The sequence below is a fragment of the Lithobates pipiens genome, unplaced genomic scaffold (assembly GCF_037356315.1).
Source record: "Lithobates pipiens isolate NorthernLeopardFrog02 unplaced genomic scaffold, aLitPip1_a1.2 Scaffold_18, whole genome shotgun sequence".
NCBI lineage: Eukaryota > Metazoa > Chordata > Amphibia > Anura > Ranidae > Lithobates > Lithobates pipiens.
The window spans coordinates 616,244,769-616,272,366 of record NW_027507758.1 but is presented as its reverse complement, the minus strand read 5'-3'; the positions used below and the strand labels follow the sequence as shown (position 1 = coordinate 616,272,366).

The 27,598-nt window shown below is 48.2% G+C and overlaps 2 protein-coding genes across 3 annotated transcripts; one reads left to right on the top strand and one right to left on the bottom strand.

The window, feature by feature from the left end:
* Window positions 1-1,074: 1,074 nt before the first annotated feature.
* On the bottom strand, window positions 1,075-26,478 carry ABHD1 (abhydrolase domain containing 1). 2 transcript variants are annotated; one of them, XM_077489356.1, is made up of 10 exons: window positions 26,310-26,478; window positions 25,558-25,695; window positions 24,818-24,978; window positions 21,893-22,075; window positions 20,655-20,700; window positions 20,467-20,579; window positions 20,011-20,184; window positions 19,835-19,883; window positions 15,548-15,713; window positions 1,075-1,433 (listed from the first exon to the last, which is right to left on the bottom strand). In XM_077489356.1, the coding sequence occupies exons 2-10, from the start codon at window positions 25,666-25,668 to the stop codon at window positions 1,234-1,236; spliced, it is 1,203 nt and encodes a 400-aa protein (XP_077345482.1). In that variant the 5' UTR covers window positions 25,669-25,695; window positions 26,310-26,478; the 3' UTR covers window positions 1,075-1,233. The 2 variants fall into 2 exon arrangements, with proteins under 2 accessions (XP_077345482.1, XP_077345483.1); XM_077489357.1 differs by having other exon boundaries at window positions 26,394-26,412.
* AARSD1 (alanyl-tRNA synthetase domain containing 1) lies at window positions 8,393-12,144 on the top strand. Its single transcript, XM_077489355.1, has one exon. It carries the CDS (start codon window positions 9,624-9,626, stop codon window positions 10,857-10,859), a length of 1,236 nt encoding a protein of 411 aa, XP_077345481.1. The 5' UTR covers window positions 8,393-9,623; the 3' UTR covers window positions 10,860-12,144.
* Window positions 26,479-27,598: the final 1,120 nt, after the last annotated feature.

Sequence of the window (27,598 nt, the reverse complement as noted above, 5' to 3'; positions counted from 1 at the left end):
GTGAGGGGTGTACTCACTTTTGTGAGATACTGTATATGGTCAGTCATGGGATCAGAAGCGGGAGGGGTTATGTATTTGGAGCTTCTCCAATGCACATGTAAGAGCGAAGGGTCTGCCCAGAGCTGGCACTGACCTGTGGGTAGTTGTGCACTATTTGCCTCAGTCAGTAAGGTGAAGGGCGGAGGGCTTTTTCCAATATAGTCCAAGTGTGATGCAGCAGTCCTCTGCTTATTGCACACACCATAACCTGAAAAGTAGGGAATTGCCAATGTCCCCTTTTAGCCTAGATTGAGATTATATCATAATTTCTGAGCTGGCAACTCAGTCCAGGAAGTAGATGGTGACCCCGGATGATGCCTGAACAAAGATGGTGCAATCCTTTTACAGAGAAAAGCAGATGAAGCCATTGTCAGGGTGCTTATTGGAATTTCTGTGGAAGGTAATAATACTTAATAGTGTTACACTAACACATCAGCATGCTTCATGTTACATGAAGAATGTATCTTATGACAGGACAGAATACCCTACAGCTTCTGAGTTAACTGGTTAGTATTGTGGGATCCCCAAAGATACAATTCTCCATAGCATATATTTCTCTGCAACCCCCAAAAACAGGTTTTAGTCAGGGTTGGGCTACCCAGAAATCCCACCTCTGGTTAAGGGAAGGTAGGCACTTAGTCAGGGTCGGGACATCCAGGGATCTCACCTCTTCTTAATCGAAGGGAGGCACCTAGTCAGGGTCGGGACATCCAAGGATCTCACCTCTGGTTAGGAGAAGGGTTGTATTGAGACAGGGTCGGGATCCCCAGGAATTGCCCTTCTGGTTAAGAGAAGGGTTGCACCTAGTAAGGGTCGTGACACCCAGGAATCCCCCACTAGTTTAAGGGAAGGATTGCACCAATCCAGAGCTGATGTGTTTAAGTGGCCTCAGATTTGAAGCTTGATGGTCAATGGATGGGGGGGGGGAGTGAGTATCTTTTGAGGATCCTGAAACATATTTTGGGACTTCCCAAAATAATAATCTGCCAATGTACTGCAGTTGTAAAATGTACCATAGAATCACACGCATTAGGGTTGTATTGTAAATCGACTTTATTGAGGTATCAGGAGATTAAAAAAAACAAAAAACATCATTACAGTGCAGGAGGACTGGATGGTAGAGTGACTGCCTGGTCTCGAAGCAGATACCTCCTTTTAGCTCAGGGCCAGCCAGCTCTAGGCAGGCAGCCAGCATCAAGATACGGGTTGATCTGCAGTAGCCACCCTCAGCTCTTCGCTGTGACCAAGCACAGCCCCCATAAACTGGCTAAATATGCGGTCCATGTATCTTTGGTGGTTGGGGAAGGGACCTTCCAGAAATCCGATATGTCCACCATGGGCGGTGATCAGGAGAGCCACATTAGGGTTAGCCAAGGCCTCGTTCACTGGAATGGCTGCAATGAGAGACAAAACAGAGAGACCATGGGTAAGAGAGAGACGAGATGGAGAACATGGGTGAGTGATGAAAAAAAAGTAATGAGAGAAAACCAAGAACATGGGTGGGAGAGAGATGAGACAGAGAACATGGGTGAGAGGGAGACGAGAGAAGGAACATACAAGAGAGAAGAAAGAGAACATGGTTGATAGAGAGACAAGGACAAGGTAGAGAGAGGCTAAACAGAGAACATGGGTGGAAAAAAGAGAGAAGACCTAGAACAAGAGTGAGAGAGAGAGATGAGGCAGAACAAATGGGGTAAGAGTAACGAGGGAGAGATGAAATGGAGAACATGGATGAAAGAGACAAAACCGAAAACATGGTTGAAAGAGGAAACGAGTCATGTGTGAAAGAAAGAGAGGAGATTGCTACAGCGAACATGAGTGAGAGAAAGGCGAGACAAGGAAAATGGGGTAGCTAGAGAGACTAGATCGAGAACAAGGGTTGAGAGAAAGGCGATACGAGGAACATGGGGTAGATAGAGAACAAGGGTTGAGAGAAAGGCGAGACAAGGAACATGGGGTAGATAGAGAGACTAGATAGAGAACAAGGGTTAAGAGAAAGGCAAGACAAGGAACATGGGGTAGATAGAGAGACTAGATAGAGAACAAGGGTTGAGAGAAAGACGAGACAAGGAACATGGGGTAGATAGAGAGACTAGATAGAGAACAAGGGTTGAGAGAAAGGCGAGACAAGGAACATGGGGGAGATAGAGAGACTAGATAGAGAACAAGGGTTGAGAGAAAGACGAGACAAGGAACATGGGGTAGATAGAGAGACTAGATAGAGAACAAGGGTTGAGAGAAAGGCGAGACAAGGAACATGGGGGAGATAGAGAGACTAGATAGAGAACAAGGGTTGAGAGAAAGACGAGACAAGGAACATGGGGTAGATAGAGAGACTAGATAGAGAACAAGGGTTGAGAGAAAGACGAGACAAGGAACATGGGGTAGATAGAGAGACTAGATAGAGAACAAGGGTTGAGAGAAAGACGAGACAAGGAACATGGGGTAGATAGAGAGACTAGATAGAGAACAAGGGTTAAGAGAAAGGCAAGACAAGGAACATGGGGTAGATAGAGAGACTAGATAGAGAACAAGGGTTGAGAGAAAGACGAGACAAGGAACATGGGGTAGATAGAGAACAAGGGTTGAGAGAAAGGCGAGACAAGGAACATGGGGTAGATAGAGAGACTAGATAGAGAACAAGGGTTAAGAGAAAGGCAAGACAAGGAACATGGGGTAGATAGAGAGCAAGGGTTGAGAGAAAGGCGAGACAAGGAACATGGGGTAGATAGACTAGATAGAGAACAAGGGTTGAGAGAAAGGCGAGACAAGGAACATGGGGTAGATAGAGAGACTAGATAGAGAACAAGGGTTGAGAGAAAGGCAAGACAAGGAACATGGGGTAGATAGAGAACAAGGGTGAGCAAGAGACCAGATGGAGATCATGGGTGAGACAAGACAGAGGTCATGGGTGAAAGATGAGAAAAGGAACATGGGTGAGAGAAAGACCAGATGGAGAACATGTGTATTACAGTAAGCTAGTGGGAGGGAAAACATTATTAAGCTCTCATATACTGAGAACTGCTGCAGGAAGACAGAGAACCTGGTGGTGAGAGACACACAAGCCTAAGAACATGGGGGAGAGATGAGACCTTGCATAATAGAGACAAGACAGTGAATATGGGGGAAGGAGGCAAGCCAGAAAACATGGGGGGGAAAAGAGAGAGCGAGATGAGACGATACTGGGAACAGCTGTAGTGTACAGGTATGGGGGGGGGGGGAGAACAGAACAGAGCACTTCCGGCAGGCCTGTGGAGCCAGACAGGGCTGCAGTCTACATCCAAGTCTCTTCAACATATACATCAATGAAATGGTTGCAGCTCTAGAAACCTCTTCGGAACCTGGACTAAGTCTACTTGACACTGAGGTGAAGTTCCTACTCCATGCGGATGACCTCCTACTACTGTCACCAACAGAGATTGGCCTAGAAGAGAGCTTGGACGTGCTGTAGAAATAATGTGAGGTGGACACAACCCATCAACCCAAAGAAAGAAAAAAATCAGTGTGTTCCAGAGGAAAAAACACAAAACAAATCAAGAGTTCTTTCTTTACACTAAACACCTCCACTCTTGATAAATCCAACAGCTACAAATACCTCAGCTACCTAGATATCTGGAAGTTTCAAGCCATAGAGACCCTAAGGCTGGGTTCACATATGTGCAAATTGGATTCGGTTTAACCGCATCCAATTCGCATGACATGCGAGTGTGACCGGCTCTCAATAGAGCCAGTTCACACAGGTCAAAGACGGCTGCAGAGCAGATTGCAAAAGGGTCCTCCTCCTGAAAATGGCATGTGTCTGGCTGTGTGTCAAAGCCCTGGAACAAGTATGTGGCAAGTGAAGTCAAAATGAACTGAAAACGCACCCATTCCAGTTTAAAGTCTGAAAGTACTGCAGCCAGTCTTCCCTTAAAGTAACCCTTTCAATAGATGAACAAATAATTATGTTATAATGGATTGAGAAGCAGGACCCAGCACTGTATGTACATACCGTCCAATATCCTCCCCGAGGCCATCTAAATCACAGAACCCTGGAGATCAGAGCTCTCCCAGCAAGCTTCCAGCATTATATAGACTGGAGTAAGCCTGTCAATCCAAGCCCAGCACCACCAGGCTGCATAACATAGGATGGAGCTACTCTACCCCCATCTGTTCATTGTCCACTATACCCTCTTTACCCTCAGAGTAACTCTGCATAGACCATAGCAGAAGCACCTATACACCCATCTGTCTAGCGCAGTGATTCTCAACCAGGGTTTTGTGGAACCCTAGGGTTCCTCCAGAGGTTGCTAGGGGTTCCTTCAGCATTGGGCAATTTCTGCCTCTCAGATAAGTTCCCACTGACATCATTGATCTTTTTAGCTACCTGTAAGGAGGTAATTCTTCCCAATGACCACAAGTGTAAGGACCATTCTTCCCACTGACCATCACACTAATGTATCATGAGTTGTTGATTTCTAATTTTTAGCAGGGCTTGCTCGAGACCGGAGAACTATTTCAAGGGTTCCTCTGTGTTGAAAAGGTTGAGAAAGGCTGGTCTAGCGTCTGCTATACCCTCCTCATCCTCAGAGGAGCTCCTTATAACCCAATGTACCGCAGGGTCAAAGACAGAGAAGAACTCCACTTAGTGTCCACACCACAGGGGTGCCAAATACCCTGGGGTGGGGGGCTTGCGGAGATGCTCTACTCCATCCTCATATGTTCATTGTCCACCATACCCTCCTCAACCTCAGAGGACCTCCGCATAGCCCAGTGTACCTGAGAGGCAGAGAAAAGCAGAACACCACTTACTGTTCACACCAGCATGGGTGCCATATATGACAGGGGTGAGCTACTCCATCCTCAGCCGTCTACTGTCCACCATACCCCCCTCACCACAAAAGAATGATATCACCTGTCCTGTCATACCTTGTATGTACTACTAATATTAACCTTTATTACGTTTGCTGCTTTTGTATGATTGACATTCTGTCCTGCGGATGTACACGAGCCTAGGTTTACCATGCATACAATAAAACCAGTTTAAAAAAACAAAAGAATATCAGAATTTTATAGGTATCCTTCACATACAGAGCTGTGAATGGACAGAGCTATTAATGCTCCTCGTGAAAAAACACATCAAGCTAGAGGCCTCTGTATCCCTGACTTCCTGTTGAAGAGTTCCATCCATTTCCTGACTGGTAAAATGTTGTCACCAGAGCAGGAAGTGAAGGGAAATTACTGTAATGGAGCCCTAGACAGCAGTAAAAAACAGACAGGGATTCTAACCCTTCGCCACCCCATCCAAAACTAGGAACAAAGGTTTTTGGTGGGCATACACTCCAAAAACAGTAACTGGTACTAGGCAGAGTTCATCTTGTCCTGGCAGGCCTAAGCGAGGCTATAATACTCCCATGAATGTGTCACCCCCTAGGGTACTCTGGGTAGTCATGAGGTGGTATGTCTCAGTATATGGGACTGTGATATCTAGTGCCCCCTATGGACAATGGAGGGTCTGTAGCTACAGAAAGGTCAATTTATCTGGTGCCCTCTATGGACAATGGCTTCTTGGGGAAGTTGTTGGCGGGTGTTGCAGGCAGTATTGTGGAGTATTCTGTAGTATTGAGAGGTGGCACAAAGTTTGGTAGGGTGGGAGGCAGTGTTATGGTATCATAGGGATGTAGGGAGATAGTGTGAGCAATGTAAGGCATGTTTCTGCGGCACCACGCTTTTCAATGAGGAGCGGTTTTAGAAAAGGGTCAGGGACCTCTTTTCCATGTTTCTAGCGTGTAGAGCAGCCCATTGAAATGAATGTCCCCTATGGTTTGGGGTATTGGTGCAGTCTGGAGGCGTTATGACTCTATATAGGGTCATTATATATAGCAGTGATGGGGAACCTTGGCACTCCAGATGTTTTGGGACTACATTTCCCATGATGCTCAACTACACTGCAGAGTGCCTGAGCATCATGGGAAATGTAGTTCCAAAACATCTGGGGTGCTAAGGTTCGCCATCACTGATATATAGTGTCCCCTATGGCAATGGAGGGTCTTTATCTGTGGGAAGGCCATGACATCCAGTGGCCATATGGACAGTAAATGTCTGTATTTGCTGGAAGGCCACGATATCTGGGGCCTCCTTTGGACAATGGCTTGCAGGGGGTGTTGGGGGCAACCAGAAGGTGTTATGGCTCAATATATTGGGGGGGGGGGGAGTCATCATATCTGGTACTGTCTATGCACAATGAACAGGCTGTATTTATGGGAAGACCATGATATCTAGCACCCTCTATGGACAATGGCTTCCTTGAGGTGTTGGGGGCAGTCGGTGGGTGTTATGGCTCAATATATGGGGTCAACACACCCAGGGAGGCACAAAGGTCTAGCACATTATCCAAGATTTGTTTGTACATGAAACCAAAAACCAAATGGATACTCACAGACGACGGCAGTAACAAGCATAACAACAAGTCCATTCATTGGCCAGTGTGGCATGATATCTGTCACTATCAATGGACAATGGCGGGTCTTTACCCCCAGGAAGGCCATGATATATTGTGCCCACTATGGACAATAGAGGGTATTTACCCCCCAGGAAGGCCATGATATGTTGTACCCCCTATGGAGAATGGAGGGTCTTTACCCCCGGGAAGGGCAGGATATCCGGTACCATCTATGGACAACGGAGGGTCTTTACTCCCAGGAAGGGCATGATATCTGGCACCCCCTATGGACAGTGGAGGGGCTTTACCCCCAGGAAGGGCATGATAACTGGTGCCATCTATGCACAATGGATAATCTTTACCTCCAGGAAGGACATGATATCTAGTGACATCGTTGGACAATGGAGAATATTTGGCGCCCCTATGGACATTGGAGGGTCTTTACCCCCTGGAAGGCCATAATACCTGATGCCCCCTATGGACAATGGAGGGTCTTTACCCCCAAGAAGTCCATGATATCTGGTGCCCCCTATGGACAATGGAGGGTCTTTATCTGCGGGAAGGCCATGATATCTGGTGCCATCTATGGACAATAGAGGGTCTTCATCTGTGAGCCCATGATATTTGGTACCCCTATGGACAATAGAGGGTCTGTATCTGCGGAAAGGCCATGATATCCAGTGCCATCTATGGAAAATGGAGTGTCTTCATCTGCGGGCAGCCCATAATATCAGGTACCCCCTATGGATAATGGAGGGATTTTATCTGTGGGAAAGCCGTGATATCTAGTGCCATCTAAGGACAATAGAGGGTCTTCATCTGTGGGAAGCCCATGATATCTGGTACCCTCTGTGAACAATAGAGGGTCTGTATCTGTGGAAAGGCCATGATATCCAGTGCCATCTATGGACAATGGAGGGTCTTCATCTGTGGGCAGCCCATAATATTGGGTACCCCCTATGGATAATGGAGGAACTTTATCTGTGGGAAGCCCATGATATCTGGTACCTCCTATGGACAATAGAGGGTCTGTATCTGTGGAAAGGCCATGATATCCAGTGCCATGCATGGACAATGAAGGGTCTTCATCTGTGGGAAGCCCATGATATCTGGTACCCCCTATGGACAATAGAGGGTCTTTATGTGCAGGAACGCTGTGATATCTGGTGCCCCCTATAGACAATGGAAGGTATGTAACTGTGGAAAGGCTATGATATCTGGTAGGTACCCCCTATGGACAATGGAGGGTCTTTATCTGCAGGAACACTGTAATATCTGGTGCATCCCTATGAATAATGGAAATCTGCAGGACAGCCATGATATCTGGTGCCCTCTAGAGACAATGTCTTCTTGGGGTGTGCAGGGAAGTTGTTGGCAGGTGTTGCAGGCAGTATTGTGGAGTATCCTGCAAAATTGAGGGGTGGCGCATAGTTTGGCGGGGAGGGAGGCAGTTTCATGGTATCACAGGGAGATAGTGTGAGCAACTTAAGGGTTAAATAACACTACAGGCTAGAGATTATATATAGAAGGAAGGGTAAGTACTGAGTCATATGGGGGGGGGGGGGGATTGAAGGTGGAGTTCAGCCAGCACCCCTCTACTAAAAATAGCCAGACAGGGTGGAGCTAGAGAATAGTGTGTTTAACCCCTCGCTGGCAGCACTCTATAACCAATCTGATATTAATGAGATAACACAGTCACTATGAAAAGAGATTCATAGTCACCCAGGGGAGGGAGAAAGGGAGGGAAAGGGTTAATTCTGAATGAACAGATGCAGCCGATGGAAGGATTAAATATCGCACACAGGGAGGGAAGGGTTAAAGGTCACACACATGGGGGGGAGGGGGAGGGTTTAGTATCGCACACAGTGAAGGAGGTGCAGGGAAGGGTTAATGGCTGCAGCCAGGCGGGGGAGGGGCATTAAAGGTTACAGGAAGTGCTCAGTGGATACATTTCCTAGTTTGTATCTTTCTGACTCTTCCCTCCCCTCCCCCCTCGGAGATCAGACACAGCAAGGAGACCAGAAGACTGCAGAGCAGCAGGGAGGAAAGGGGTTAATGTTTCCCTCCTTCCAGGCCAGGCCTGCAGCCAATCGGAGAGCTCAGTGACATCATCAGTGTGCTCATGTAAAGTCCATGTGTCAGATGGTGGACCGCTCTCTTTGGAACCCTCAACCTGCTTGTGACACACAAGGAACATTCGCCTGGTAAGGGACAAACATAGGAGAACCCTCAACCTGGTCAGCGGTGACACACGAAGACCCTCAACCTGGTCAGCGGTGACACACGAAGACCCTCAACCTGGTCAGCGGTGACACACGAAGACCCTCAACCTGGTCAGCGGTGACACACGAAGACCCTCAACCTGGTCAGCGGTGACACACGAAGACCCTCAACCTGGTCAGCGGTGACACACGAAGTCCCTCAACCTGGTCAGCGGTGACACACGAAGTCCCTCAACCTGGTCAGCGGTGACACTCAAGGGACACTCGCTTGGTAAGGGACTGGCACACGAGGACCCTCAACCTGGTCAGCGCTGACAAAGACCCCCAACCACAGGAGAACCCTCAACCTGGTCAGCAGTGACACACAAAGACCCTCAACCTGGTCAGAGGTGAAACACAAGGGACACTCACTTGGTAAGGGACTGGCACACAAGGACCCTCAACCTGGTCAGCGCTGACACACGAAGACCCTCAACTTGGTCAGAGGTGACACACAAGGAACATTCGCCTGGTCAGTGACTAACACACAAGGACTGTCCACCCAGTCATCTGTGACACACAAGGACCAACTGCCTGGTCAGGAGTGACACACGAACATTTGCCTGGTTAGAAGTGACACACAAGGAACATTTGCCTGGTCAGTGTCAAAGACACGAGGACTGTCCATCTGGTCTTCGGTGTCACACAAGGACCGACCGCCTGGTCAGAGGTGGCACACAAGGACTCTCAACCTGGTCAGAAGTCTCAAGTAACATTTGCCTGGTCACAGGTGGCACACAAGGACCATCCACCTCGTCAAGGTTGACATACAAGAACTGTTCTTCTGGTCAGTGGTGACACACAAGGACCATCCACCTGGTCAGAGGTGACAAAGTGATACAAAGATTGTAACCTGGTCAGAGGGGTGATACACAAGCACTGTCCACCTAGTTTGAGGTGACATGGCCTTTTACTGTCAAAAGGACAGCTATGCCATCGAACTGTCCACAGAGGTGGTTTCCTGCACCCCGGGCAAGCTGCAAACCCACAATGGAGGTGGAAAGAAGGAGACCCTGTCCGGATACAATGTAACACTGAAAGACACTGTGCTCTTCCCGGAAGGAGGGGGGCAACCTGATGACAGAGGGTTCATTGGGGAGGTCCCTGTGCTTTGTGTCACCCGCCAGGGACCAGAAGCCATCCATTTTGTCACCTCTTCTCTAGAGCCGGGCACCCATGTGCTGGTCAAGCTGGACTGGCAGCGGCGGTTCGATCACATGCAGCAACACTCTGCTCAGCACCTTATCACTGCCATTGCTGACTCCCTCTATGGCTACAAGACAACATCCTGGGACCTGGGCCGCCAGAGGAGCACCATAGAGCTAGACACGCCAGCGGTGAGTGCTCAGCAGGCAGATGCCATTGAGGGAGAGGCCAACCGCCTGATCCGCCAGCGTGTGCCCGTCACCGTGAGGATCATCGGCATTGATGACCCCGAGTTCGACCAGGTGAGAAGCCGAGGTCTGCCAGATGACCACGCTGGACCAGTGAGAATCATCGATATGGAGGGAGTGGATGCCAACATGTGCTGTGGCACACACGTGGCCAACCTGAGCGACCTCCAGGCGGTCAAGATTCTGGGAATGGAGAAGGGCAAAAAGAACAAGACCAACCTCATATTCATCGCCGGTGAGCGGCTGCTGCAGTACGCCACCCGCAGCTACGCCACAGAGCGCTCCCTGACCACACTGCTGAAGAACGGACCTGAGCAGCACGTGGAGGCTGTGGACAAGCTGCAGAAGTCAGTGAAGATGCTGCAGAAGAACAATCTAAGCCTCCTGAGAGATCTAGCCGTACTTATCGCCAGTGATTTCAAGAACCGCCCTGACCGTGCCAAAGTCTTCTCCCTGCACCGCAAGGAAGGCGACAATGAGTTCATGAACATTATCGCCAATGAGATTGGAACGGAGGACACGGTCGTCTTCCTGACTGTGGGGGATGAAAAGGCATCAGGACTCTTCTTGCTGGCTGGTCCTCCCAGAATAGTCGACAACCTGGGCCCCCGAGTGTGTAAAATCTTGGATGGTAAAGGGGCAGGAAAGGGAGGCCGATTCCAGGGCAAAGCCAATAAGATGAGCCAGAGAGGAGAGGCAGAGAGACTGCTGCAGGAGGTCACCTCCACTGAGAGCGAGCAATAGAGACTGTCCTGACTGGACCACCCTGGAGGTTGCTAATGGGGAAGAGGGTAGAATCTAGACCACCTAGAGGGGGGCTACCAATGGATCCAGGAGGAGTAGTGTCTGTCCCATATAGATCTTGCCAGGAGGCTACTACTGAATCTGAGAGGAGTAGAATCTGTCCCTTCTAGATCTCACCAAAGGGCTTCTAATGGATCCGGAGGGTTAGTGTCTGTTCCATCTAGATCTCCTTGGGGTGCTTCTAATGGATTTAGGAGGGGTAGTGTCTGTCCCATCTATATCTCCATGGAGGGCTTCTAATGGAACCAGGAGGGGTAGGGTCTGTCCCATCTAGATCTCCACAACGGGCATTCTAATATATTTTGAAAGGGGCCTTCTAATATATTTTGGAGGGGGCTTCTAATGGATCCAGGAGGGGTAAGGTCTATTCTGTCTAGATTTCCCCAGAGGGCTTTTAATGTTTTTGGGTAGGGTCTATCCATTTGGCCTCTCCCTGGAGGTCTTCTAATGGATTTGGGTGGGGGGTAAGATCTGTCCCATCTGGATGACCCCAGAGAGCATCTAATAAGTCCGGACGGGGCAAGGTCTGTCCCCTTTAGCTCTTCCAAGGGGCTTTAAATAGTTTCGGGAGGGGTAGCGTCTGTCCTTTTTAGAGTTCCCTGAGGGTCTTCTAATGGATATAGAAAGGTTATGGTCTATCCCATCTAGATCTCCCAGGTGGGCTCCTAATTGATCCAGTAGCGGTCCTGTCCTGTCTAGATCTGATTGGTGGGCTTCTAATAGATTCAATAGGGGTAAGGTTTGTCTGCCCTGTCTAGATCTGATCGGTGAACTTTTAATGGATCCAGTAGGGGTATTGTCTTTCCTGTCAAGATCTGATTAGTGGGCTTCTAGTGGATCTGGGAGGGGTAAGTTTTAACCCATCTAGACCTTCCTGGGGGGCTTTTATTGTAACCAGGAGAGGTAGGGTCTGCTCCATCTAGATCTCCACACGGGACCTTGTAATATATTTCGGAGGGGGCTTCTAATGGATTTAGGCGGGGTAAGGTCTGTCCATCTAGATCTCCACTGAAGGACCTCTACATGGATGGAATGCCTGTATCCCTACGGGTGAAGCTACCCGTGCAGCCTACAGTCCCAGAGATCAGTCATTGGACTATGTGACCTTGATGTTCCATTTCTTGGTATTGAATTTCCAGCCTGGTTAATCAAACTCTACCCTTTATCTCCCCTCTTATAGTGAGTCATAATTGTCAACCAATAATAAATCATTCATAAAGCACAAGGTATTGTTGTGATTGGATGGCTGAAAAACCTGAATACAAAGCTACGCTGTACATCAATGTTCAGGGGTCCTAGGGGTCAGGTGACCTGCCCAAGTGGAAGCTTACTGCCACAGGAAGGGTTGTTGCAGTCGCCCTGCTCTGGATTGGTTCTGGCTGGTCCCACTCTACTGCAGCTTACTCGCATTCCTCCTTTCAATCAGAGAGCTGCTGCCCAGAGACTGTGGGGTATATAAAAATAAAATCCCTCGGAGGGTTTTGGGCACTATGGTATCCACCAAAAATTTGTTCTGGGTGGAGTGGCACTTAAAGTGGTTTGGTATCTAAAAATGAAACTTCATGTTATTAAATTCACCAGATAGCATACTTACCTAAACGAACCCTGAAAAAAAAAAATATTCGTTACTTACCTTTTATTTCTGATGTTTCAGCTGACTTCCGGGTTGTCCTCCCGTGGGAGTAGGCGTGGCTATCGTCCTCGCAATGGTCCCTGGGAGCTATTTCCCAAGAATCCATGGGAGACAATGAAATTGCGAAATCTCGCGAGATTTCGCAAAGGACGCCGGTCACGTTGGAGGGTGAGCAGATCATCCATGGATGATGTGGGGGGTTCTTGCGATCGCCCGTGCGGTAGACGCGTGTGTGTGTCGCCCGCACATACCGATGCGGTGCTCCCCCTGACTTCCTGTGTTTTGGCTTCTCCTGGCCCCGCCCCCTCTCCTCCTCTGACAGAGGGACGGATTTGCTGGGCGGCTGATTTCTACACACAGCGAGTGACACTTGTGAGCGGATTAGTACGGACTGATCCCCCCCTCCTCCCCCCGGCCGGGGCTGAGCATTCCTTCCTCCACACCTCCGGTATGTCCTCCTCCCTGAGCCCCGTCCTCCTCCCCCGGGGGGAGGCGTGAGCGGCGATCACCCGGAGGACACTACAAGAAGGTTTGTTGTGCCGGAGGGGCGAAGCATGGGCAGCACCGCCATGGACATCTCCGATCGCTGACAGCTGGCCCCGCCCACCCGTCCGGACACCCCCCCCCCCCCACACACACACCAATCACTGCTGGGTCAGCCTGACACCACTGTGGTCTGTGTTGGTGGGCGTCATCATATACCAGGAAGTAAATGCCTGTGGGCTTCAGATGCCCACAGGCAAAATGGAAAACGCCAGAGCAGGTTTTTATAAGTCATCCCAAGGAAAGGATTCGTCGCGCCGGGGGACAAAAAAACGCTGGATGTGGATGCCAATCGAAGGTAGCACTCGCCCACCTGTGACACAGGTAAGAAAAAAAAAAAAAAAAAAAAAAGAAGAGCGGAATCCCGCTTTAAAAGGGAGCAGCCATTGGTGACCAGTTTTTAAGGGGTCTGGTTCTGTAATCCTCATCCTGCAATCACTACTCTGTTAGTTACTGACCCAGAACTGAAAGGTTGGACATCGGGTGTCATGGCACTTCACTGGCTGCATGCTTGTTCCACGTCAGTGAAGGGTCAGAATGCCAGTGCCCATATTTCTACGCTTACAGGTTCTCATTAAAGCCATGGCTGGTGCATAGCTTCTAGCAAACCTGTCATTACAGATAGAATGGGCTGTCATTAATAAACCTCCCTCTGGAAAGGCTAGTTGCTTGGCTGTCATTGCCGATCCTTTGAATTCTGTAATTCCCGACCTAAAATAATGTACACAGATCAGAAAAGTCTTGCAGGAGTCAAAACTGTTGATCTGCATACACGTGACCTGGGTTAGAAGGTAATTGAAACCAGAGGATCAGCATGACAGCCAGGCATTTTTAGAAGCAGGCCAGCAATGGCAGCTTCCATGTTCTTGACATGACAGGTTTCCTTTAAAGGGCAGATTTTGACTCACCTGTTGTACATTTGTGCATTTGCTGTTCCATGTGTCTTCTAGAGATATGTGGATTCTTGCTTTATGGGCCATCCCTATATGGGTGTAACTGCCATGCTTGGATCCTGAATAGCTATTCTAGCACACCGCGATGCCTTCAGCTCCTCTCAGGAGCCCATAATACCCAGATACTGACCACTCTTCCTGACCCCCACCCCTCCATGCCACACTATTGGCCCATTAGTGTGATAAATAGCCTCAATGGCCAAAGGGCAGAGTCAAGTTCTTGGTCGGGAAGGCCAGTCATTATCTGAATATCGTGGCATCTCTGATTCCTCTTATACCAAATTGTAATGTAGCTGTAATGTCTGCCCTCATGCTGTAAAGCACTGCGCAAACTGTTGACGCTATATAAAACCTGTATAATAATAATCTCCAGAATCTGGAGCAACAGATGATGTTCCAATCTTCTGCATCCTCTTTGCAGCTACTTTGTGTCTACATGCATTCCACCGATTGGCTGCATAAGATTTCTAAGGGCAGGTTTCCTGGAGGTGACCGCAGAGGACCATGTCCGTGTAATGTGTGCTGAAATGGCCACTTGTGGTCTCCATCGGAAGCTTGTGTGACAGGGTGAGAATACAAGAGAGCAGTTTGGAGGAAGGAAAAAATGCTGTCACATGAAGGAAGTGCCTGAACAAGGCAGGATCGCCAGTTAGTTGTTCTCACTTTGGGCAGACTTGACCTCAACTGAGCATGCTCCCAGCATTAGATCATAAGCATCGTGCAATGTATCAGTGCCCAAATAACTGCAATGCAAGATACACTATTTTGCCAAAAGTATTGGGATGCCTGCCTTTACACGCAGATGAACTTTACTGGCATCCCAGTCTTAGTCCGTAGGGTTCAATATTGAGTTGGCCCACCCTTTGCAGCTATAACAGCTTCAACTCTTCTGGGAAGGCTGTCCACAAGGTTTAGGAGTGTGTCTATGTCTACAAAGCAAGGTCCATAAAGATATAGATGAGCAAATTTGGGGTGGAGGAACTTAACTGGCGCGCACAGAGTCCTGGCCTCAACCCGATAGAACATCTTTGGGATGAATTAAAGCAGAGACAACGAGCCAGGTCTTCTTTTCCAACATCAGTGCCTGACCTCACAAATATGCTTCTGGAAGAATGGTCAAACATTCCCATAGATACACTCCTAAAGCTTGTGGACAGCCTTCCCGGAAGAGTTGAAGCTGTTATAGATGCAAAGGGTGGGCCAACTCAATATCGAACCCTACAGACTAAGACTGGGATGCCTTTAAAGTTCACGTGCATGTAAAGGCAGGTGTCCCAAATTTTTCACAATATAGTGTATTTCAGGAAGGTGATATAAAGACCAGTTCTTATTCTAGCTGTACATGCACTGGATGGCCGACATGGTAAAATGGTGACCAGATGATTGGGGCATTATTGTCTACATAGACCAGTCACACTCTGGATGTTCTGTAGGACCCAACTGTTTGTCTGTAAGAGGCAGCAGAGCCCTCCGAGGTCCCAGAGAGGATGGGGACTTACCTTGCAGGGGGGAGAAAGGGTCATCCTCAGCATTCACACACAATACTGGAGTCCTCACTTTCCCGAGCTTTTTGCAGGGACTGGCATGATGATAATAGTCATCACATGACTGGTAACCGAAGACAATGGAGGTGTATCGCTCATCAAATTCCCGAATAGAGCGAGACTGCAATCAGAAAACAACCAAGGATGAAGAATGCGAGACAGAGGAGGAGAGCACCAGATGGGTTCTAATGAGAAACATGTTCTTGGGCTCTGATAATATCTTGGGGTCCACAGGATGCTGAACACTGACACCTGTGACCAGAACTTTAGAATAGTTCAGCATCATCGTTCCATCATACAGAATGAGCCTTACTGGACACCTAGGCAATGCCACCCCAGTGCCCTCTTCTGCCCATAGCCAACTTCTCTAGAGCTTCCTCTCCTCCCAGGAACTCCCCCCCCCCCCCACCCAAAAGACTTCTCCTAAAAGGCCCACAAACTCCTCCCTTCATCAGACTTTTCTAGAGCTTTCTCTCCTGATATACTGGACACCCAGCCAATGCGACCCCAGTATCCGGTTATACCCAAAACGGACTTCTCTAGAGCTTCCTCTCCTCCCAGGAACCCCTACCTCTGTCAGACTTCTCTAGAGGTTTCTTCTCCCAGGAACTCTTCCCTCCATTAAACTTCGCTAGAGCTTCCTTTCCTACCAGGAAGATTTTACTAAAGCTTCCTGTCTTCGAAAAAGCTTATTCCTTCAGCAGACCTCTGTAAAGCTTCTTCTCCTCCCAAGAACTCCTCCTTCCATCCAACTTCTCTAAAGCTTCCTCCCTTCTTGGGAATTACTTCCTTCATCGGGTTTCTCTAGAGCTCACTCTCCTCCCTGCATCAGACTTCTCTAGAGCTAGCCCAGGAACTCTTCTCTCCATTAGACTTCACTAGAGTTTCCTCTCCTACCAGGAACTCCTTCCTCAATCAGATTTGTCTAAAGCTTTCTCTCTTCCTGGGAACTCCTTCCTTTATTAGGCTTCTGTAGAGCTTTCTCTCCTACTAGGAACTGCTTCCTCCATTAGGTTTCTTTAGAGATTCCTCTCCTCCCAGGAACACCTCTCTCCATCAGGCCTCTCTGGAGCTCTCTCTCCTCCTAAGAACTCCTTCCATTCGACTTCTCTAAAGCTTCCTCTATTCCTGGGAACTCCTTCCTTCATCAGGCTTCTTAGGATCTTCCTCTCCTCCCTTAACAAAGCTTTTCTAGAGCTTTCTCTCCTGTTATACTGGACACCCAGCCAATGCCACCTCAGTATCCTCTTCTATCCATAACTCACTTCTCTAGAGCATCCTCTTCTCCCAGAAACCCCTTCCCCTAAAGACTTCTCTAGGGTTTCTTCTGCTTCTAGGAATTCCTTTCCCCATAAGGCTTATCTAGAGCTTTCTTTCCCACCAGGAACTCCTGCCTCCTCTCCTACCAGGAACTCCTGCCTCCAGGAACCTTTCCCTCTATCAGACTTCTCTAGAATTTCCACTTGTCCCAGGAACTCCTTCCCCCATAAGACTTCTCTAGATCTTCCTCTCCTACCAGGAACGTCTGCCTCCATCAGATTTCTCTAAAGCATCCTCTCTTCTCTCCTTTCTTCACCAGGCTTCTGTAGAGCTTTCTCTCCTACTAGGAACTCCTCCCTCAGGCTTCTCAAGAACTTACCCTCCTTCCAAGAACTCCTCCCTCTATCAGACTTCTCTAGAACTTTCTCTCATTCCAGGAACTCTTCCCTCTATTAAACTTTGCTAAAGCTTCCTCTCTTACCAGGAACTCCTCTCGCCATCAGACTTCTCTAAAGCATCTTCTCTTCCCGGGAACTCCCTTATTAGGTTTCTCTAGAGCTTACTCTTCTCCGTTCATCAGGCCTTTCTAGAGCTTTCTTTGCTACCAAGAACTCATTCCTCTATCAGGCATCTTTAGGGCTTACTCTCCTCTGTCTTATCACAATTTTCTAGGACTTCCTCTCCCACGAGGAACTCCTCCCTCCACCAGACTTCTCTAGAGATTACCCTCACCTCTTAAACTCCTTCCTTCATCAAACTACTTTAGAGCTTCCCCCCCCATTCTGAAACTCTTCCCTCCCTCACCAGACCTCTATAAAAGGTGTTTCACCACCCAGAATCTTCCTTCTGCATCATATTTCTCTACTGCTTTCTCTCCTTCCAGGAACTCCTTCCTCCATCAGATTACTCTAGATCTTCCTCTCCTCCCAGGTGTTTCTTAGAATTAGAATCTTCTAGAGCTTCCTCTCCTCCCAGTAAATCCTCCCTCCATCAGACTTCTCTAAAGCTTCCCCTCTTTTCTAGGAACTCCTTCCGCCATCAGGCTTCTCTAGAGCTTACTCCCCTCTTGAGAAATCCTTCCTTCATCAAACTTCACCCAAAGGACTACTCTAGAGCTTCCTCTCCTTACAGAAACCCTTTCCTCAACAGACTTCTCTAGAGCTTCCTCTCCTCCTAGGAACTCTTCCCTCCATTTGGCTTCACTAGAGCTCCCTCTCCTCCCAGGAACTCTTCCCTCCATTAGACTTCTCTAGAGTTTCCTCTCCTCCCATGAACTCTTCTCTCCATTAGACTTTTCTAGAGCTTTCTCTCCTCCCAGGAGCTCTTTCTGTGATTAGACTTTACTAGAGCTCCCTCTCCTCCCAGGAACTCTTCCCTCCATTGTACTTCTCTAAAGCTCCCCCTAACCCCTCTCAAGAACTCCTTCCTTCATGAAACTTCACCCAAAAGTCTCCTCTAGATCTTCCTCTTCTCACAGAAATTCTAAAAGACTTCTCTAGAGCTCCCTCTCATCCCAGAAACTCTTTCCCCAACAGACTTCTTTATAGTGATCGTAAAGCTTCATTTATTTTTTTTTTTTTAAATAACAAACATGTCATACCTACCCCGCACTGTGCAGTTCGTTTTGCACAGAGTGGCCCGATCATCCTCTTCTGGGGCACCTCGGCAGCGCTATCAGCTCCTCCCCACATCGTATAACCCCCTAGGAGAAGGGTGGGGTTACCTTGCGGGGCACACTCCCGAGTCCAACATTTGCATCCACAGAATGTAGGACTCGGCCCCACCCCCGCATCATTGGATTTGACTGACAGCAGCTGGAGCGAATTGCTGCGCTGCTATCAACCTATCCAATCAAGAGCCAAGAACCCCGGACAGAGAGGAAGAGCGCGTCTCCACTGTGGGAATTACAGGGCTCAGGTGAGAAAAATGGAGGGGGACTAGGGGGCTGGTCACTGTCAGAAGTTTTCTCACCTTAATGCAGGGCTCGACAAACCCCGGGCGCCTGGTCGCATTTGCGCCTAGAATTCGTGTCCTGGCGACTGGGGCAACGCTGCTGGGGTATCCCGTCTCCATTTGGACCCCGAACTCCGCCGCGCAATTGCATCGGACCGCGCCGGCCAGTAATTGAGGCCACGGCTTTGCGGCCTTCTAAAATCTTTCGGTAGTCTGGCGCCATCTTGTGGTGGATGTAGAAATTACACCCTATTCCAATAATGCTAATTCCTAATGGAGTGAAGCTCCCCTGCCTGTTTTTCACTGCCCGCCCATTTCCTTCCCAAAGTGAAGAGAAGGAAGTGATTGCGGGCGTCATCTGGCGCCTTTTGCCCAACGGTGAGTGTGGTGGCTGGTAAATGGCTTCTCATTATATTATATATATATTATTAATTTATTTATTTATTAATTTAATTATATATATATATATATATATATATATATATTTTTTTTTTTTTGTAAAAAGTAAAAAAAAAAAAATTATTTTAATTAAGGAAAAAAAAGGGGGGGGGGGGCTGCGGCGCTATCTTCCCCTCACTCGTCTCCATGTCAGGCCAGGGACAGGTCCGGATCGCCGTTACCGACCTGGCTCCTAACTTTTTAAGCTGGCTCCTAGATTCCAAGCAAATTTGTCAAGCCCTGCCTTAATGCATAGGATGCATTAAGGCGAAAAGACACAAGGGTTTACAACCCCTTTAATGTCCTCCTAGGGACTCCTTCTGCTTTCAGATTCCTTAATAATGATCCCCTCCCCCCCCTCACAAAAGAAGTCTCCACCTCAGTCTAGCTGGCTCCGCTCCTCTAAGCCTGCCTGTCCTGTATTTATGAAAATTTGCCTAGTTACCTCTTTTCCTCCCTCTAAGCAATTCTAGATGGGGTACTGTTTTTCTAGAAAGTTCCCTTAACCTCCTTTACCACTTTTATCTATTAGTACATTTTGGACCCTGGGGTCCGGAACATTGTGAATCCTTTCTGGGACTCTGATCTTACCTGTAATATATGTTCCACATCCAGAACCTTTCCGATGATGTCCCGGTACCTGTGATGAAAGAAAACGAGCCATGGACATAGAAAGAGATATTGCAGAGCAAGGTGCCAAAAGGTCAACCATGGACCAACTAATCAAGATATCCCACACTGTTATGTGGTTGGTGGCCATCACTTACTTAAGCATGGTGTTTCGCAGGCCGGAGGCCAGGTTTCGGTTGAACAGGAAGTAATTTAGTGGCCTCTCCAGTGAGGAGTTGGATACAAACACGTCCCAGGGGGTGCAGAACACCAGTGCAGCCTGGAGCTGAGACTCGGAGCCAGTAGAGGCCAAATAATTCAGGAGAACCATCCTAGAGGGAGGAATAAATAGCTGAAATATGGAACCTCCGACCTCAAAGATCTGCCATCAGGGTTAAGGGACACATGATGCTTCCGATACCTCTCGGGATACTTTTGGACTTTTATCTCCTTCTACAAGGACATACAATAATATTGTGGCTTAAAGCCAAAATTTGGCCAACACTTTTCTCTAGTTTCATATGGAGTGGGCCTCCATCATTCAATTCCTCCAGACTTTAAAGAAGAACTCAAACCACCAAATGCACGTGTACATAATGCTCTGCTGGACTCACCCGCCGAGCGAGATCCCCACTGCCAGCAGAGGGGCCCCAGGGTTGCAACTCCGGACATGTTCCACCACCCTGCTGAGGTCTTCGGTGTTAGAGGCACAGAACGTCCGATGTGTCTGCAAAGAGAAGAAGACTTATAAAGAACGGCCGTCCCTGGATCTCCACTGCCACCACCAACGTCTAGCACTCACCAGGAGCTCCTCTCCTCCAAAACCACGATTATTGAACACCACGCACCTGCCAAGAGAGACGGACTTTTCATTAAGCCAGCTAAGGTTTGGACAACTCCTATGCCCACCTTGGCCCGTTGATTGCTGGTGCAGTTGACGTGTTTAAGTGGCACGCATTTCGGCTTATAAATTTGCAGCAACTTTTCAAACCTAAAACTGTATCTAAAGCCAAATTATCTTCCTTAGTTTAGGATGTGGAAGGACTTGAGCGGTTTTTCATGCTGTCTGTGTTCCCGCTATGGAGATTCGGGTCTCGTTTTGTCCTGTGACCTGGGAAGAGCCAAAATCAGGAGTTGCCACCAGAACAGGAAATCTTCCAATGGGGACACATATTCTGGTGAAGACTGTCAAGGAGGGGCTTTCCTCACTTTGGAGAGATGTCCTCTCACTTCCTGTTTGTGGTGTCTTTTAGGCAGAAAGTGAAGGCAAATCTCCCCAAAGGGACACAGAATTGAGTAATTGGTGTAGATCAGGTGTCTCCAAATTTTCTAAACAAAGGTCCACTTTACAGTCCATCAGACTTTAGGAGGTCAAGTTTGTGGCCATTGGGAGTAAACAATGTCCCAGCATCAGTGGAAGTACACAATCCCCCATCATTGGTGTCAGTAGGAGAAAATGTGCCCCATTATTGGTGTCATTGGGAAAAATTGTTACATTGTATTGAGTATGGTGGCCCTAAGGATAAGTGGGATGAAGTAACCGGAGTAGATCTTGGATTATGAGTAGATTAATAAATCTGATCTTGTATTGATTACATTGTGTTGTTCATGTGGTGACCCTTAGTATGGACGGGATCAGATAATTGGAGTAGATCTTGGATTGTATGCAGATTGATGCATCTGACCTTGTATTGGTTACATTGTAATGTGTATGGTGACCCTTAGGGTGGATGGGATTTGGCAATTGGTGTAAATCTGGGATTGTATTGGGTACATGGTATCCTCCTCTATCTATTATAATTAATAATGATATATACCGGATCCTTTGCATGGCTCTACATCTGTTGCGTCTATAAACTCTTCTTCCATCTTATTGGCTGATAAAATAACTATGAACTGTATGTGATCACTATGGATGAGGAGACCTACCACTCACCTGCTATTCGGTGTACTACCCACATAACGGCCCATCGGATCTTTCCATTCACTGTGTGCTCTGGTCAGAGCTGGATTGTGATTGGCTCTAATGGAAGATCTCACCTGTATCCGTCAGTGCGGGCCTGCTGTACCAGGTGCAGGATGTAGGACTGATGGCTGTTCCCGGTCAGTCCTGGTAATAGTAGGACTGTAGGACGAGAGGAGGATTCTGGGAAATGTGCGCTGCCTTCATTGTCAGTCCAATCCAGAGATATCTGACCACCATCTACCGTGCTGATCACCTCGCTGTCAGAGGACACAACAGGAGACATTGTCATTATACACCATATATACACATACACACATTGATATATAGCACAGCTCATCGATTTTTAATAAGCCGATGTATTGCATGTGGTGGGGGCATAATACACACTGTCCCTCCCAGCATGCCCACTGCTAGACCATTATATATAGACGAGTGGCTACCATGTTCCCCCTGCCATCATCCATACAGAAATCTATGCATCTCCTGAGCCCAGGAGCCGGGTCTGTCTCCTCTCACACAACATGACATATTTATTGGCCCCTTCCCCCTGAGTGCCTAGGCAGCAGGAGGAAGGGGGACTTGTACAGGAGGGGGTGATGGGGGTGGTGGCATTTACTGGAACCGATCCTCTGTAGCTACAGCCTGCAGCAGCTGAAAGCTGGCTTTTTCTCCTCTCCCTCCCGCCGGCTTTCAGCTGCTGCGGGGGAAGCTACAGAAGATAGGTTCCAGTAAATGTCACCCCACCGCACTGATCACCCCCCTCCTGTACAGGTTCCCCTTCCTTTTGCTTACCAGCTGCCCAGGCCCTCTGGAGTTGAACTGGTGGGGCCCGGGTCCTGTACAGAAAGACCAGTGGTACCCCCTTATCGGCGGCCCTGGCAAGGATGGTGATTGGTGCCGGGGATGGTGAAAGATGCAGGGGATGGTGATCAATGCTGGTGATTGTGATCAGTACTGGAATGATGATCAGTATCAGGGATGGTGATCAATGCCGGTGATGGTGATCAGTGCCGAGAATGGTGATCAGTGTCAGGGATGGTGTTCGGTGATGGTGATTAGTACCGGGAATGGTAATCAGTGTCAGGGATGGTGAACAATGCCAGTGAGGGTGATCAATACTAGGAATAGTGATCATTGCCGGTGAGGGTTATCAACACCGGGAATAGTGATCAGTATCAGGGATGGTGATCAGTGTCAGGAATGGTGATCAATGCCAGTGAGGGTGAACAATACTGGGAATAGTTATCAGTACCAGGGATGGTGATCAATGCCAATGAGCGTGATCAATACTGGGAATAGTGATCAGTACCAGGGATGGTGATCAATGCCGATGAGCGTGATCAATACTGGGAATAGTGATCAGTGTCAGGAATGGTGATCAATGCCGGTGAGGGTAATCAATACTAGGAATAGTGATCAGTACCAGGGATGGTGATCAGTGTCGGGAATGGTGATCATTCCCGGTGAGGGTGATCAATACCGGGAACAGTGATCAGTACCAGGGATGGTGATCAGTGTCAGGAATGGTAATCAATGCCGATGAGGGCGATCAATACTGGGAATAGTGATCAGTGTCAGGAATGGTAATCAATGTCGGCGATGGTGATCAGTGCTGGGGATGGTGATCAGTGCCAGGGAAGTTGATCAGAATATCATCTGGGAATATTTAGAACACATTATATTTCTACATTCATATACAGACTTCAGTGTGGATGTTGTCCCTATAAGGCCCCATATACCGTGGCGGTGTACACTGCAGTCGGTTGATGTTGGCCTGAGGTGTACATTGACCTCTGGCATACAGAACCTCCAATGACTCCTCCCCTCCCCCCACACATGGCCGCACTTTAGACTGCCTTTAGATTGAGAAGTTTTTGCTTATTTTGTGTAGAAGTGATCGTAATTTGTCCAATCACAGCACAGCGTCTGAGAGAACTGAAATCATCGGATGTCCTATGTATAGATCACCATAGAAGGCTGGAGGAGCCCCAACTAAAAGTTCTATTCATAGATAAAATAATAATAGATAAAAGAATTGGGCGTACCAAGATAATGTGACACCCAATGTGGACCATTGTTACCCTCCCCTCCCCCATCACTCCATATGATACTAATCATCACATTCCTATAAAATAATAAGAATCTCCAGAAAATAACACAGACACCCTTACACCAGAACAGGGATGGTGGGAACCAATTATAATGGGCACAGTAGGTGAACAGACCTGGGAACTCAGCACAAGAATGGTGGGAACCCCTCATAATGGGCACGGCAGGGGTACAGACCTAGGAGCTCAGATCAGAGATGGGGGGAACCCCTCATAATGGGCACAGCGGTGGGGTACAGACCTGGAAACTCAGCACAGGGATGGTGGGAACCCCTCATAATGGGCACGGCAAGTGTACAGACCCAAGAACTCAGCACAGGGATGGTGGGAACCCCTCATAATGGGCACAGGAGGTGCCCAGACCTGGGAACTCAGATCAGGGATGGTGGGAACCCCTCATAATGGGCACAGCAGGTGTACAGACCTGGGTACTCAGCACAGGGATGGTGGGAACCCCTCATAATGGGCACAATAGGTGTACAGACCCAAGAACTCAGCACAGGGATGGTGGGAACCCCTCATAATGGGCACAGCAGGTGTACAGACCCAAGAACTCAGCACAGGGATGGTGGGAACCCCTCATAATGGGCACAGCAGGTGTACAGACCCAAGAACTCAGCACAGGGATGGTGGGAACCCCTCATAATGGGCACAGCAGGTGTACAGACCCAAGAACTCAGCACAGGGATGGTGGAAACCCCTCATAATGAGCACAGCGGGTCTACAGACCTGGGAACTCATATCAGGGATGGTGGGAACCCCTCATAATTGGTGCAGGAGTTGTACAGACCCGGGAACTCAGCACAGGGATGGTGGGAACCTCTCATAATGGCAAATCAGCTGTACAGACCCGGGAAAGGTCCCCCTTTATAAAGCATCCCTGTCACTTACTTCCTGTAGGTAGGTCGTGGTCGGGATAGCAGTAATACTCGGACGATGGTCTGGAGTCTCCCACCTACACACCAGAACGTCGGTCGGTAGTCGCTCTTCACCACGGGGCAGTAAGACTCTAGGAACTGGCGGAAATGTCCTGCCGCCACCAATCGCGGTCTCTGCAACCAATCACAGACAGGAGATGGGTGGACAGGAGAGATGTCGTAATGTGCAATCTCTGTATATATAAATGTACAGTGTATAGGCCATCCTCTGTGTTATGGATATTGGGGGGGGATGTACCCTTGTCAGGTTATTATTACTTTCTATATTCCATTGTAATACTGGATCAGGTATTATCTCATTATCTCGGAGGATATCTCATCACTTCATGATCTTGAACTTCTCACTACTTCCTGTTCTGGTGGCATTTTATATTTCTCACTACTTCCTGTTCTGGTAACATCTTGAATTTCTCACTACTTCCTGTTCTGGTGACGACATTTGAATTTCTCATCGCTTCCTGTCTCGGTGACACCAGGACAGACAGAGGGCGAATCTCCCCAGTGAAGATATGGGGAGGAGTAAACGGCTGACAGAGAATCGAATCCCTCCCTACTCCATCCACATCTAAACTTCTATCCTGGCCAGATCTGACCTCACAGTGTATGTGTCTCAGATCTGTCCTGGATCTGACCCCCCCCCCATCATTGACTGTCGGAATCCTGAGGATGGAAATGGCAGACTGTGACACTGACCTTACAGATGTAGTGCAGGTAGTAGCAGCCCCAGGTGACACCGACCCCCAGGAGTAGTGCGGACAGGGAGGGGCTGGGAAGAGACGATCGGAGCCGCCATTCCACCGACATGTTACCGACTACACCACACACACCGATCTGTCATCAATCATACAACGATCTGTCACTGATCTATCACCAATCTATCATCAATGACACACTGATCTGTCACCTATCACACCGATCTATCACCAATTGGTCATCAATCACACACCGACCTGTCACTGATCTATCACCAATTGGTCATCAATCACACACTGACCTGTCACTGATCTATCACCAATCGGTCATCAATCACACACCGACCTGTCACTGATCTATCACCAATCGATCATCAATCACACTCTGATCTGTCACTGATCACACCGACCTGTCACCAATTGATCACCAATCATACACCGATCTGTCACCAATTGATCACCAATCATACACCAATCTATCATTTACCTATCACCAATCTATTATCAATTACGCAGTGATCTGTCATTGACCTATTACCAATCTATCAGATATCACACGATCTGTCACCGATCTCTCACACACGGATCTGTCACCGATCTCTCACACACGGATCTGTCACCGATCTCTCACACACAAATCCGTCAATCTGTCACTGATCACACACACCGATCATCAATCACACTCTGATCTGTCACTGATCACACCGACCTGTCACCAATTGATCACCAATCATACACCGATCTGTCACTTACCTATCGCCAATCTATTATCAATTACTCCTATTACCAATCTATCAGCGATCACACGCACGGATCTGTCACCGATCACACACGCACCGATCAGACGGTGATCACATTCAGTCAATGTGACACAGTGCAACTCTTCCTAGCAAGTTTTGTACAACAGTGCAGCACTTCCAAAGTCCCGCCCACAGGAAGCAACACGCCCCATCCCAGCCAGGGCTCTGGGCAGCCATCTTGGTTGAGGGCAGTGTAGTTAACCCCTGACGGCCCAGAGAGGATCTCTTATTTGCTGCAGATTTTGCTGTGATGACAAATTCTCACTTTATTGATCTTTAAATAGGTGAACTGGGAACATCGGTCTTAATCTAGGCTTACCTGTAGGTCAAAGTTGGTTGTAAGGGTTTACAACCACTTTAATGTCTAAACCGCTGGCAACATAAGTGAGTACACCCCTAATGCAGCGTACACATGAGCGGATTTTCCATCAGAATGATCTTGGATGGTTTTTCCAACGGAATTCCGCTCAAGCTTGGCTTGCATACACACGGTCACACAAAAGTTCTCTGAACTTTAGACCGTCAAGAACACGGTGACGTACAACACTACGACGAGCCGAGAAAATGAAGTTCGATGCTTGTGAGCATGCGTAGGAATTTTGCACGTCGGAATTGCTACAGACGATCAGAATTTCCGATTGGAACTTTTTCCGACCGAAAAATCAAGAACCTGCTCTAGACATGGGCGCCGTCAATAAATTTGTTTCGTTCTGTTCCGTTTCGATTCGTATTAAAATGAATTCGTATTTCGTATTTCGTGTCCGAAAATTCCGTTCTGTTTCGTACGAAATACGAATTGTCGTTAGGTTCGTTAACGTGTACGAACGTTCTTTACGATGAATTTAAAGGCAAAAATATACCTCAATATGACAGTTGATGCTGATGGAAGTTTGGTTTTTATCCAAAATACGAAATTCCGTTGAAGAATTTCCTATCCGAAATACGAAGTTTCGTTAGATGAGAAAGAGAGAAGCGGATTGTCTGCCATCCACCGCTGGTCCAGTTTGCGCCTGCTCCTCCTGGGGCTGCTTATTATGAGGGGCTCCCACCATCCCTGTGCTATGCTGATTTCCTCCTGGGGCTGCTTATTATGAGGGGCTCCCACCATCCCTGTGCTATGCGGATTTCTTCCGGGTGCTGTACCTCTCCCACAATCCAAAGACATGCAGGTAGGTTAATTGGCTTCTGTTCAAAATTGGCCCTAGGATATGAATGGGGACCTTGGGTTGTGGGCTCCTTGAG